General features: G+C 43.5%; 1 protein-coding gene across 3 annotated transcripts; it reads left to right on the top strand.

The window, feature by feature from the left end:
• The first annotated feature begins 141 nt into the window (after positions 1-141).
• On the top strand, positions 142-10,620 carry IFT52 (intraflagellar transport 52). Of its 3 annotated transcripts, XM_042834542.1 has the most exons (14): positions 142-289; positions 595-682; positions 1,504-1,633; positions 2,389-2,464; positions 2,551-2,622; positions 3,157-3,283; positions 4,155-4,310; positions 5,100-5,186; positions 5,801-5,869; positions 6,621-6,775; positions 7,883-7,970; positions 9,093-9,201; positions 9,679-9,824; positions 10,370-10,620. In XM_042834542.1, exons 1-14 carry the CDS (start codon positions 171-173, stop codon positions 10,409-10,411), a joined length of 1,464 nt encoding a protein of 487 aa, XP_042690476.1. In that variant the 5' UTR covers positions 142-170; the 3' UTR covers positions 10,412-10,620. The 3 variants fall into 3 exon arrangements, with proteins under 3 accessions (XP_042690476.1, XP_042690474.1, XP_042690475.1); XM_042834540.1 differs by lacking the exon at positions 4,155-4,310; XM_042834541.1 differs by lacking the exons at positions 142-289; positions 595-682; positions 1,504-1,633; ... (2 more) ...; positions 3,157-3,283; positions 4,155-4,310 and adding an exon at positions 4,049-4,119.
• The last annotated feature ends 1,436 nt before the right edge of the window (positions 10,621-12,056 follow it).

Genomic DNA, 12,056 nt, shown 5'->3' on the forward strand with positions numbered 1-12,056 from the left:
TGTGCTCTCCCGCGTCTGCCACCACGGGGGGTGGTTGTGCGGCGCAGCGCCCCCTACCGGCGGCTGTCGGTACGATCCCAGCCGCAGTGTTTCCTGGGAGACGCAGCACAGCGCGGGCTGCTGCGCATGCGCGGGCGCTGCGTTACCGGGCGACAGCCGTTGCGTGAGGTATGGCGGAGTGCCCGCGGAACGCCATCGTCTTCAACGCTTCCAAAGGGGAAGCCTTCACTCCCGCCAGCGGCTACAAAGCCTGGCGTAAGAGGCTCCGAGGCAACTGGGAGATCCTGAGGTGAGGGCCGGGCCGCTGCTGTCCCCGTCCTGGCGGTGCTGCGCAGCTCGGCTGCCCGGCTCGGGGTGTCGGGGCGCAGAAGGAAGGGCTTTCGTTGGCACGGATTTGGCTCTCTGTGAGGGCCGGGTTGTGGCTGTGCCGCGGGGCCTCGCTGACGGTGCTTTGTGTTCGATAGGTTGTGAATTCTAAACCGAAACGAAGGGATTGAAGCGACTGGAGTGATTTGCTTAATGCTTATTTGTCAGTTGTTAGTAATGTCGTGGTTCAGGGCAAGAATGCCGTGTCGTTTTGTTGTCCGTTTGTAGCTTAAAAGGTGAGATCACGTCTGAGAAGCTCCTCGGAGTGAAACTGTGGATAACAGCTGGTCCGAGAGAAAAGTTCAGCGCTGCTGAGGTAAGAATCACAGAGTCACAGAATGGCCAGGGCTGGAAGGGACCTCAAGGATCATGAAGCTCAACCCTCGGCCGCAGGCAGGGCCACCAACCTCCACACTTAATACCAGCCCAGGCTGCCCATCCAGCCTCCAACACCTCCAGGGACGGGGCATCCACAGCCTCTCTGGGCAGCTGTTCCAGCACCTCACCGTCATCTGTAAAGAACTTCCCTCTGGCATCCAACCTAAATCTTCCCTCCTGCAACTTAAAACCATACCTGTTTGCACGTAGGCTGTGCATTAAGCAAATCTTAAAAGAAAATAGAAAATAACAGCGTAGATGATTTTGGACGTTACTGCTTTGTATGAATTTACACAGCTTGAGATTTGAATGCTTTTCTCATAGCATCAAATTCAGTGCAGGTTGTCAGAATCACCTCAGTGTAGCTTCTTCCGATACTTGAAGGGAGCATGTAAACAGGAGGGAGAATGGCTGTTTATGAGGGTGGATGGTGATAGGACAAGGGGGAATGGTTTTAAACTGAGACAGGCGAGGTTTAGGTTGGATATTAGGAGGAAGTTTTTCATTCAGAGGGTGGTGATGCACTGGCACAGGTTGCCCGAGGAGGCTGTGGATGCCCCATCCCTGGAGGCATTCAAGGCCAGGCTGGATGTGGCTCTGGGCAGCCTGGTATGGTGGGTGGTGACCCTGCACACAGCAGGGGGTTGAACTGGATGAGCATTGTGCTCCTTTGCAACCCAGGCCATGCTGTGATTCTTGCAGTCTTGCTGTTGTCTTCTTTCACTTCCGATTTTTTTCTGGATGCTTGTTGTCTTTTAGTTTTCGGTTCTGAAGAAATTCCTGGAGGATGGTGGAGCCATCCTGGTGATGCTCGGTGAAGGCGGCGAGTCCAGACGTGGCACAAACATTAACGTTCTGTTAGAAGAATACGGGATCGTTTTCAATAACGGTAGTGGGGCTCACTGACACCTTTTATTCTTGCATTTCCTAGGAAAGCTAAGAGCAGTTCAGTCTGTAGGGTGTGAGCTCTGCGGGTCCTGCACACAAAATATGCCCTTGGATCTTTTCAGGCTGTGTTTCTCTTGATATCTGTATGTGCTCTATAGTGTAATACTGAGGCACCCCGAGGGCTTTCCACAGGCACAGCAGCTTGGTAACAATTTGGCCATCCCCGTACCTCACCTGAAGCAGCTGTGGCACTTTCTTGGAGGAGACCAGTGACGTGCAATCCATTAGCTTTTGCACTGCCAAAGTGTAAATCAGCTGTGTGCCTCGGCGTACGGGAAATATTTGTAGGCTCTTTGATGGCATTTAGGCTGGTATTTTTTGTTTTCCTTTTGTTTGCTCTCTGTTTTTTTGTGCGTCGGTGCTATTGGTCGTCATCACGCTTTAGGAGATGTATTAAAAGCTTTGATAAGAATTCTTTTAACTTTTTTTTTTTTTTTTAATCTAAGAACACGCAGAAGGCATGTGGTCGTTTTTCATAGTTTTATTTTGCAAATATGCTGCTGGTCTAAATCTTTATGTCCAGAAGGAAGCAATAGTGAAGACTGACAGGAACTTTTCTGGGGGCCACGTGCCAGCTTTGCAGTGTTAGAAAGAAACATTCAAGGGAGCCCAGAGCTAAACTCACTTACATTGCTGCGTTTAGCATACTGATCAGTTAAGGTACAGATTTCCTCTTATTTCATTTTTTTATCCGAGATGCTGTTGTACGAAATGTGTATTACAAGTACTTCCATCCAAAAGAAGCACTGATCACTGATGGAGTTTTGAATAGGTAGGTATTTTGGCTATGTGCATCTTCACAATTAACTCTTTTAGCCCGTAGTGTTTTCAGTAGGCTTTGCTTTCAATTTGCTGTAGGGGAATCAGTGAAGCTGCAAGAAAAACAGGGCTGGAGACAACAGGTGAAGATGGGGACGGGCATGACTCACAGTAAGTGTTTTCCTTTGGGGCAGCTGGTGTGAAAAGCTTTAGCCTCACTCTCCACTGATAGCCTCCGTGGGCAGGAATTTATTTAGGAATTTATGTTGAGCTTTTCTAATGAATGTATGTCAGTTAGCTTCTTGCTTCCCAAGGCTTTATCTGGAAAGAAGGCTGTTCAGTGACTCATGATAGCAAGTGAAGAGCAGGAATGATAGATTTTGAGGGGAGTTATTACTTTCCTGACCAGATATTTCCCCGCCCCCCCCTTCTCTCTGTATTTGAGTTTGATTGAACATGAATAGGCATGAGCTCTGGTTAGTGAGTGCTCTAGCTGTAGAGAAGAGGAACCCTGTTTCTTTCTAAAGAGAAACACCTCCTAGAAAGTCATGTCATTGTGGTGGTCTGAGTTTCTCAAACAGGGCTCTTGGCATTCCACCATCAGCGCATGGTTGAACTTCTCAGCTTAGGCAGATAGTCTGTTTTATAGATGAGACGAGCCTGTCTGATGCATGCAGGCACTTAAGGAGTCTGTATTTTCTGCAGGGCTCTCACTTTTGTGTATCCATTTGGTGCCACACTGAATGTGATGAGACCAGCAGTGGCTGTTCTGTCAACAGGATCGGTCTGCTTTCCCCTCAAGAGACCTATCCTTGCGTTCTATCAGCACAAGGTAGGATTCTGCATGAAGCAAGCCGTGTAATTTGAGCATTTAATGAGACTGTTACTTAGTTAACAGTGGATGAAGAAAGAGGACCATCAGCTCAGAGCTGGTAGATGTCTGTTATCTGTGCAGCTTTCTTAGTTCATTAAAAAAAAGGAAACTACGAGTAGTGGATGGGTATAAGGAATTAGTATTGTTAGTGAACATTACCATGCTCTTTACTGTGTGTATAACTTGCTAACACTCTTGTGGGTTGGTTGTTTTTTTTGTACCTTAGGAAGGAAATTTTTCTTTATTTTTTTACTGACGATGTCTGTCTTCATTCCCCACATTGTGTCTGAAATGCACCCCGTAAATCAGAGACAATACAGCAGTGTGAGTGAACTTACACGTGCACTTACTGCTTGTATTTTGTGTGCAACTGTTGGGATAAGATGCAATAAAATCCCTTCCCCCGACACAGTATGTGCACGTAAATCCAATGGACCTGTAGACTGATGTCTAATCTCACACCCACGATGATCTTGCAATTGTTGCATTAATGCAGAGATGTCTTCTTGTGACACGTTTGCCAAAGTGACGTAAAGCCTCGCTGGGATCAAAGGCTTGCTGGTCAGTGTTCTCATTTCAGGAGCGTGCTTGTTTGCGTGAAGTTCCACGTGCTTCAGCTCGTGGGTACAGAGAAGTGTGTTTTCCTCTGAGAAATGCAGCAAATGCACTGCGCTCCAAGTGACATCCATGTCACTTCTTTGTACCTCCCAGAGATCTTCTGCATGGGTTGGTCACTGAGATGGAAACAGTGCCATGTCAGCCGGGTAGTTCTTCCTGCATCGTAACACTGCCGTGTGAGTTCAAATAGATGGCATCATTTTTCCACTAGCTTGCAGAAACTGTAGAAAAAAAGATAGAAGATGAAGCCAGAGACAGAGCTTCTTTCTCAGGCAGAGCAGAGCAATGTGCCAGAAGGAAAACAGAATCTATGGAAGCAAAGAGGAGATGCGGTAAAGAGCAGCAACCAAAATTGAAGGAGTGGAAAGTAAGAGCAGGGGATGCTGTCTGGTTACTCTGTTTGGAATCAAACATTTGAATTCAAGTTGAGCTTTATTTGCAAAACGTGGAGAATATCAGCAGTTTGTTAGACAAACTGGAGCTCTGAGTATCTTCAGTGCCAGTGCAGCAGTCTGTATGGCTGTGTTATGCCTTGAGCTCCACAGCTGGTGCAGGAAGCACACGTGGTGTCTGGGTCTGTTGAAAGCTTCCTGTTTCTTATGTGTGCCCTCGTGGAGGGCAGGAGGGGTAATCTGGATAGAGAAGAACACCAAAGTTGTTTCATGGATGCCTTTTTATGCACATTCGATTTGGCTGAAGAGAAATAAAGGAGCCTGAATATTTTGCATTTTGTATTGGAAGCAATGAAATTATCCAACTCTTCTGTTGGCTGATGTACTCACGTGCTGTGCTGACGTGCACGCATGTTGCTGTCCTCTAGGTTTCCATTTTTTGAACTTATTTTTTGCTTCATCAATAGAAGTGTTCATTTTACTGCCAAAATGACATAAGTGCAGCTATTGTTGACGATACGGGACTTTTTGTCTTTCTAATGTTCAAAAAGATGAGTATTTTACTGAACTTCTGAGCCTGCAGAGCACGTGCTCTGATAAAGAATGCTGCGCTCTTGTGAGCTTTCCATGTTTGAAACTGCCTTTGGTGCTTATTCCAACAGTTCTCATTTGTTTCAATTGCTTTGCAATTGGATGCCATTAACAATTGCCTCTGAAACTGCAACTAGGAATGTTTTTTTTAATATTGTGCTCTTTCTCAATAGAGCCAAGGTGGAAAGATGGCAGCACTGGGATCTTGCCACATGTTCAGCGATCAATACTTAGATAAAGAAGAAAATGGTAAGATCCTGGTAAGTGAACAAGTGTGTGTATTTCACAGGGTTACAAAGGAATTTGAGCTGAATAGCTTCCTCTTGGCCAAGAAAGCTGTGAAAGTGATGTGCTGTGAGTCTCACCCACTGCTAACAGCCAACATCCTGGAGGCTTTGTCACAGCCCAACTAACAGAAAGGAGTTTTTAGCAGTAGGGGTATTGCTTATGCTTCAGGACTCTGACAAGCGTTTCCTCCTCCTGTTCAGCACTCGTTGTTATGAAAATTGATCAGTCGGTCTTTTGTGGTCTGTGACTTCTTAGCTTCTTGAGTGCTTGATTTTTGGTTTGTGATTACTAATAAACCTTTGTGTATGTGGCTCCTGATGGGTTGTAGTGTGCTGTCCAAGGTGTAGTGCATAGTGCCCTTATTTGTAAGAAGAGGGTTTTCCTGAAGGCACACATCTCACACAGGGTGTGCTTCTTGTTGTGAACCACTGCTTCCATGAGCAAATAAAAATCCGAGTTTGTCTTTTCTCTCTAGATTTTCTTTGATTTATTACCCACTTTACTTCTTTTTTTGCTGTACGTTATTAGATTTAATATGAATGAACTTGGGCCTTCCTGATTTTAATAAAGTTCTCCCCTTTTCCAGGATGTGCTTTTGCAATGGCTCACAACATCAGATATTCGTTTAAACCAGAAGGACATGGAAGACCCTGAGGTAAGAGAGCTCCTTCAGAAGGCAGTAAATAACAGAGGGGGCCAGCAGTGCTGGTTTTGCCCAACCGTGATTCAGTGCAGAATAGCTAACAGCCAGATGAGTGCTGTTGTTGTTACAGACCCTTTATTTTGGATAGAAGTTGAAGAATTCCTAGACAGACTAGGAGAGAAAATGGAGAATAAAAAAATATATGTATTTCAGTCTAGGGTTGGTGCTTATTCCTGAAGCTGGCTGTGAAAGACCTTTCCCAGTTTGGCTACTGGGGATTTTTTTGCTGCTCAATCTGAACCAGTTTGTGCTTCAGCTTTGAGCCTTCAGTCGAGAGAAATGTGTGAAGCAAAGACAGATTTTGTTTATCTGGTTAAACATCAGCCTTTGTATCAATTTTAGTTGTGGTTATTTTTTTTCTTTATATCTGCATATGCAGAGATTATTTTTTATTTAGAAATACACATGACAAAATTGTAGACTGTGTGTACGAAAAGAAAGAGTCCTGCATGGCTGAGTGTTAAGCTGTCTCTTGATTGTAAGAAGAACTGACAAATTCAGATGCAGTGTCTGTGCAGCTGTGAACAGGGTGCAGCTAAGAATGGAGTCTGCAGTTTTCTGGTGTAAGCTGCAGTGCAAGGGGTCGTGCCTGGTGGAGAATGGAGTAATTATTTCTGGATGGCATTAGGAGAGGTGTAAACTAGTAAGAGGCTGTAATTGGTTTGGTCTTCTTCATCATGTGCGTGTCTGTGTGTGTGTTCAGATTTCAGACTATACCTTGCTCCCAAATGTAGCTGCACTGTCTGAGCAACTGCGGGTCTGTCTGCAAGAAGGAGATGAGAACCCAAGAGACTTCACACAGCTGTTTGATACGTCCCTGTATGAGCTGGACACAAGCGCCCTCCCTGCAGTTCTCAAGTCAGCAGCTCTGAACTCATTCATTTCTTCACGTGCTACATTCTTTTTCTTTTCTTTCTCCATTTTCTGCTTATTTTGTGCTTATTGTGACCACTTAGCAGAAGAACCTGAACTGCGTACCGCATTCTGCCTATAGATATACCAGAGCTCTTAGGGTGATAGTGTGGTCTTTTCTTGTTCTGCAGGTTTGTTTCTTTTTCTGGTTTCCCAGGTTTTCTCTTTGATAGGAATTTTGCCGTAGTTTCTGACATTCTTTTTTACTTCTTCTGTCAGTTGTTGCCTCAAGGAACTGGTACTTTTTGTAGAAGTGCGTGCAGTGATGTTGGGTACTTTCTGGAGGGATAAGAGGAGATACTGTCTGAGAGCTGGTTGTTTTTCCATTCATGTATTATTACTTGGCATTTACTGAAGCTCTGTTTTTCTCATCTTTGCATTTCCCAGCAAATTCTCTGCCTGGAGATTTATCTGCTGCTTGGTTTCATCACTTTTCTATCACTAGCAGCTCTGCCCCATCTAACTTATGCTACTCAGATCGTGTAAGAACCTGTTGAATAATAGCAGGCTTGGCACAGATTTCATGAAACTCCACTGCTTGATGGACATCTCTTCTTACTCTGTGTTTTTTCTATTTTCCCTAGATATGAATTCGTGCTGGAATGTCCCTTCTGATGCCATAGCAAATAAGTTTTTAAATGGCTTTTATTAGGAACTCTCTGAAGAACTGTTGAAATCCCCAGTCAGCTCCTTTTGAACTGGATCGCTTTTTCCTTTGTGCGTCCATCCCTTCAGAAGTTGTTTGAATAATGGAGAGCTGTGACTTCCTTCTGTTCTGTCATTCTGCATGTCCATCTATCGTTGTCTGCTCTGCCATAACTTCAGTTTGCTTGCTTTCAAAGTCAGCTATTACTCATATGTAGTGCTCTGGGTTCCTTTGAACAGTGGGCGTCCATTTTTTTTGTGCCGTTATTTCTGCAAAATGTTGACCTTTGTGTCTTTGTGGAAAATTAACTTCTATAGTCCTTAATGCACGCAAGTACAAATGGTGTTATTTCTTTCCTCATACTTTGGGTTTTTGTTTTGGTTTGGTTTGGTTTGTGCTTACTGCAGAGCTTATGAAGAGTTGAATGTGAAGCATGAACCTCTCCGACTCATTGAGCCTCAACTTGAGACTCCACTGCCTGCCTTGCAGCCAGCTGTAAGTATTCTTGCTGATAGGGGACCTGGAGGGTTTTTGTTTCACATGGACACACTGTGTGTTGTTTCTGTGTTTCTTTCAAGAAAAAAAAGGGAGAGGAATACTGATCTTGCCACATATTTGACTCTTAAGAAGTAGCTTTTTTACACTTATGGTTTTAGTCAGCAGAACTTGAAAGTGTGGCATCTGGTATGGTACAGAAACTCTCTAAATCTCTACGAATGCCTTGCATGTATAATCACTTGTGTAGCTGCTCCTGGCCCTGTAGGGCTTTGGGTTTTTGCTTTCACTGTGAAAACAGAAAGTGGTGTTTCAGAAAATAGTGGTGTTGTGATCAATAGAATTGTAGTGCTGGGGGGGAGCCAGTCAGTTCCACTGTTCTCTGAGCTTCTGCATTTTCGGGGGAAGAAGAAAATCAAGTGTTGGTCTTCTACAGCAAGGGCTGGCCAAACTTTTACTTGCAGAGATTTGGACTGGCACCAACACCGTGAGCTTCAGTGGTGTCACACTTAGTGTTATATCTGAGCTCTGCCACTGTGGCTTGTGCTTTGGTTTGACCACTGAAGAAATGTTCCTGTGATAACTTACAGCTGGTTTCAGGGGTCAACTGGAAGTAATATCTCCTGCAGTGCTCTTTAAAAACAGGTTCATTTAGAAATAGAGTGCTCTTTTAAGCACTTGTCGGCCCTGTTCAGTGCAGAGTCCCAGTTGTGGCACACGTGGTGACTGCATGAGAAAGAAAATACCCTCATCCAAATGAGCACAGAAATGCTTCAGGGCGAGTTGTGATGGTCTGTTTAGTACCTCGACTATCTCAGTACTAAATGGAATCACCTGGATGTCTTGGAACAAAAGTAAGAACAAACTGCAAATATAGCATCTGTAGTTGTTCTAGGAGATAATTCTGGCATTCTGGAGACTAAACTCTTGAAATATTGAGTTATTTTTGCAAACCACACGTGAGATTTTTAAAAGGATGTAGGTTTGTACTCTGGGCTTTGGAGTTGCTTCTGATTTAATAAAAGGTTTACTGAAGTGCAGTCTAAAACTGTTGCCTTGGAGATTTTTGAAGTATAAGGAAAATAATTGTCAATAAAACATGCTCTCTCAATTCTCTTCCAGGTTTTTCCACCTATTTTCAGAGATTTGCCTCCTCCTCCTCTGGAGCTGTTTGACTTGGATGAAATATTTTCCTCTGAGCAAGCTCGTCTTGCAGAGATTACAAACAAATGTAAGCAGAGCAGACTGATTTTTCACACGTGTCTATGCAAGTTTTTGTAAGAAAATAGGTGTTGGACCTGGTCATGATTTATGGAAATGCACTTTTGTAATCCTGGGCCAAGTATGCTTTGAGTGTTGGAAGCTGGTTCATGACTTACAGCTCGACACATCGGTTAGCAGCAGCACATCTTCCTCTTCCTATCCCTGTCTTTTCCTCTTCCAAACGGGCTTTGATTTGTAAGCCTGCTGTTATTTTAGAGACTTGCTGGCCTCCCTTTCTATTCTTCTGGGGACTGGTTTTTGAAGTCAGCAGTTCAGTGTCTGGTACTGACCAGATGAGAACGTACTGGCTGCAGGAATATGTGATGACTAGTTCTGTGAACCTATTTGTATCCCCAGAAATGAATGGAGACTGGCAGTATGTTTTTGCCCTGCTGGTCCAGATGTGTGATGCTCAGCTGCCTCTTTGCTTGCGATGCTTGTTTAGGTACTGATGATGACCTGGAGTTTTATATACGAAAGTGTGGGGATATCCTAGGAGTAACAAGTAAGCTCCCAGAGGATAAGCAGGATGCCAAACATATTCTGGAGTACGTCTTCTTCCAAGTGGTTGAATTTAAGAAACGGAATCAGGTATTTTTAATAGCAGAGTTACAAGTGAATTGTTGATACTGCCAGCACTAGGATGATACATCCTTGTAGCAGCTGCTCTTGTCACAGGGAGGAGATACAGCAGTGCGTAAAGGCACTTGGTGGACAATAAAGTCGGCGCCTGGTGTTTGATACAGAATACTTACAGTGGTATAGATTGCGTAGTGCTCGGTTTACTAAGTCTCCCATTTATTTTAATTGGGGGGTACTGATGGTGTAGTTTGAGTAATTCCAGTCATTGACATGCACAACATGTAGAAGCAGCGTGCCCTCATGGGTGCTCCTATGCTTGCTAGTGCAACAATGTAGATGTGAAACCTGCATTGTTACTTACAAGGAGTACTGTGTTCAAATTGGCAGTGAAGAAGTACTTTATGCTTACAGGCAGACCAGCTGTTTTTACTAACAAGTGTCTCAAATAGCTCAGTTAAGGTCCAAATCTGACACTAGTTCTACAAACGATAGGATATAATCTGTACAATGAAATGTTTTGTTCTGATTTTGTCCCTCCTTTCCTCTTCCCTAAGGAACGTGATACGGATGCAAGTGAAGCCCAGAATGGTAACTGAGACCTGGCTTTCCCCGGATGGAGAAGATCTGTTAAAAATATACTTAGCAATTTTCTTCAACCTCTGTGTTCAGTACATTGATTGAGACTGTCTGAGTATTTCACTGAATGTACGCATCGCTTACATGTAGTAGTTGGGATAACTAATGCCTTTTGAGGAAATGTTTGTATTTTCCAGGTTATTTCCTGTTTTTCTACTTCTTTATTGAAACTGCAATTTTGTTATATTTATGTATATATATATAAATAAATCTTATGCTAAGAAAATCTAAGTTTGGTCATTTCTTGCTCTGGTATTTATTTTCTTCTACTAAGTTTTACTGTGGGCCCTTTTGGCATACATGTAGTCCTTAACTGCACTGTGAGAAAGATCATTGCTCTGGTTGGTGAACTGGAAAAAGAAAATACAGCAGTAAATGTAGGAGATGCTGAAAATATATTACTGTAGCCCCCCAAGGCAGTCTCCTTTTGGATCTCTGCAAAAATGAACCAAGGCGAGGTAGGTTTGTAACTGTAGGAGCAGAAGGTTTCTTTCCAGGGAGGGGAAGAGTTGAAATCAGACAGTGATGATGCTACAGACTGCTGCCTTGTTCAAGGTTGGAAGGACATCGCGAATGGTGTTGGGATTAAAAAGTTAAGATTTAATGGATCTCTATTAGGAAAGGCTGATACTGTGCAGGAAACTCGGGGAGACATTAAACCAGGTATTGCACAGGAATGGAAACTCACATGGAATCCATCATCCGTGAGATACTGAAGCTCAGTGCATGGTGACAATATAGCCAAGGGTATAAGCAGTGAGAGGAACAGATCTGTCACTGTCATTAACACTGTGTGTCAGTGTTGCTGGAGATTTTTAACAACTCTCTGAGGTTGCCCTTTGATATTTGCAGAGTTTTGTATTTCATCAGACACCCCGACTGTAAAACTTGATTTTTGCCCCACTCGAGCACTTTGTAAGGCCTTTGTGCACTTGTGCCTTATCTTTATCTGCCATGTTTTTTAATGTAAAAGCTGCTGCTTTTCCAAAAGGTTTGTCTTATCCTCCTCCCCTCCAAGGAAAAAAAAACCAAACCCACAAAAACAACACAAAACCAATCATTTTACACTGTTTCATGTTTTGGATGCTTTCCTAAAGCTGGTTTCCCATTGCACCTAGCAGGCTACTAACCAGCTTAGATGTGCCAACGTAATACTGGCAGAAGGGATTATACTGTATGTTTTGCATCTGTATGTGTTATGGACAATCCTTTATCATAGCATGTTTCAGGATTTTCATTTTTTCCTCTTTCAATGATTTTTCTTTAATAATATGGTTGTTATTTTCACTCACAGAAGCACTTTGTATGTTCCAGCTCTGGATTTACATAATAAGCCTTATCTTTCCCCCACAGTATCAATACCAATCAGTCAACTGGCACCAACTACAGCTGAACCAAACAACTGTGTGATCTTCTTGCTAATTATAGACGTGGTTTGTGCTGTTCTTTTGGTGTTTGGACTGCAAACTGTAAATACACTCTCCCTCTGTGCCCCTTTTCAGAGTTGTTTTTGTCACCTGTTCCTGATGTTGTAACATTTTTAGAAAGAAGTCATCTGAGCAGCTAAAGAATACAAGCAGCTCGCTGTTTGCTGTTTGTCTCTTG

This window comes from Centrocercus urophasianus, unplaced genomic scaffold (genome assembly GCF_019232065.1).
Source record: "Centrocercus urophasianus isolate 14NV4802_14NV808 unplaced genomic scaffold, USGS_Curo_1.0 seq_47, whole genome shotgun sequence".
Lineage (NCBI taxonomy): Eukaryota > Metazoa > Chordata > Aves > Galliformes > Phasianidae > Centrocercus > Centrocercus urophasianus.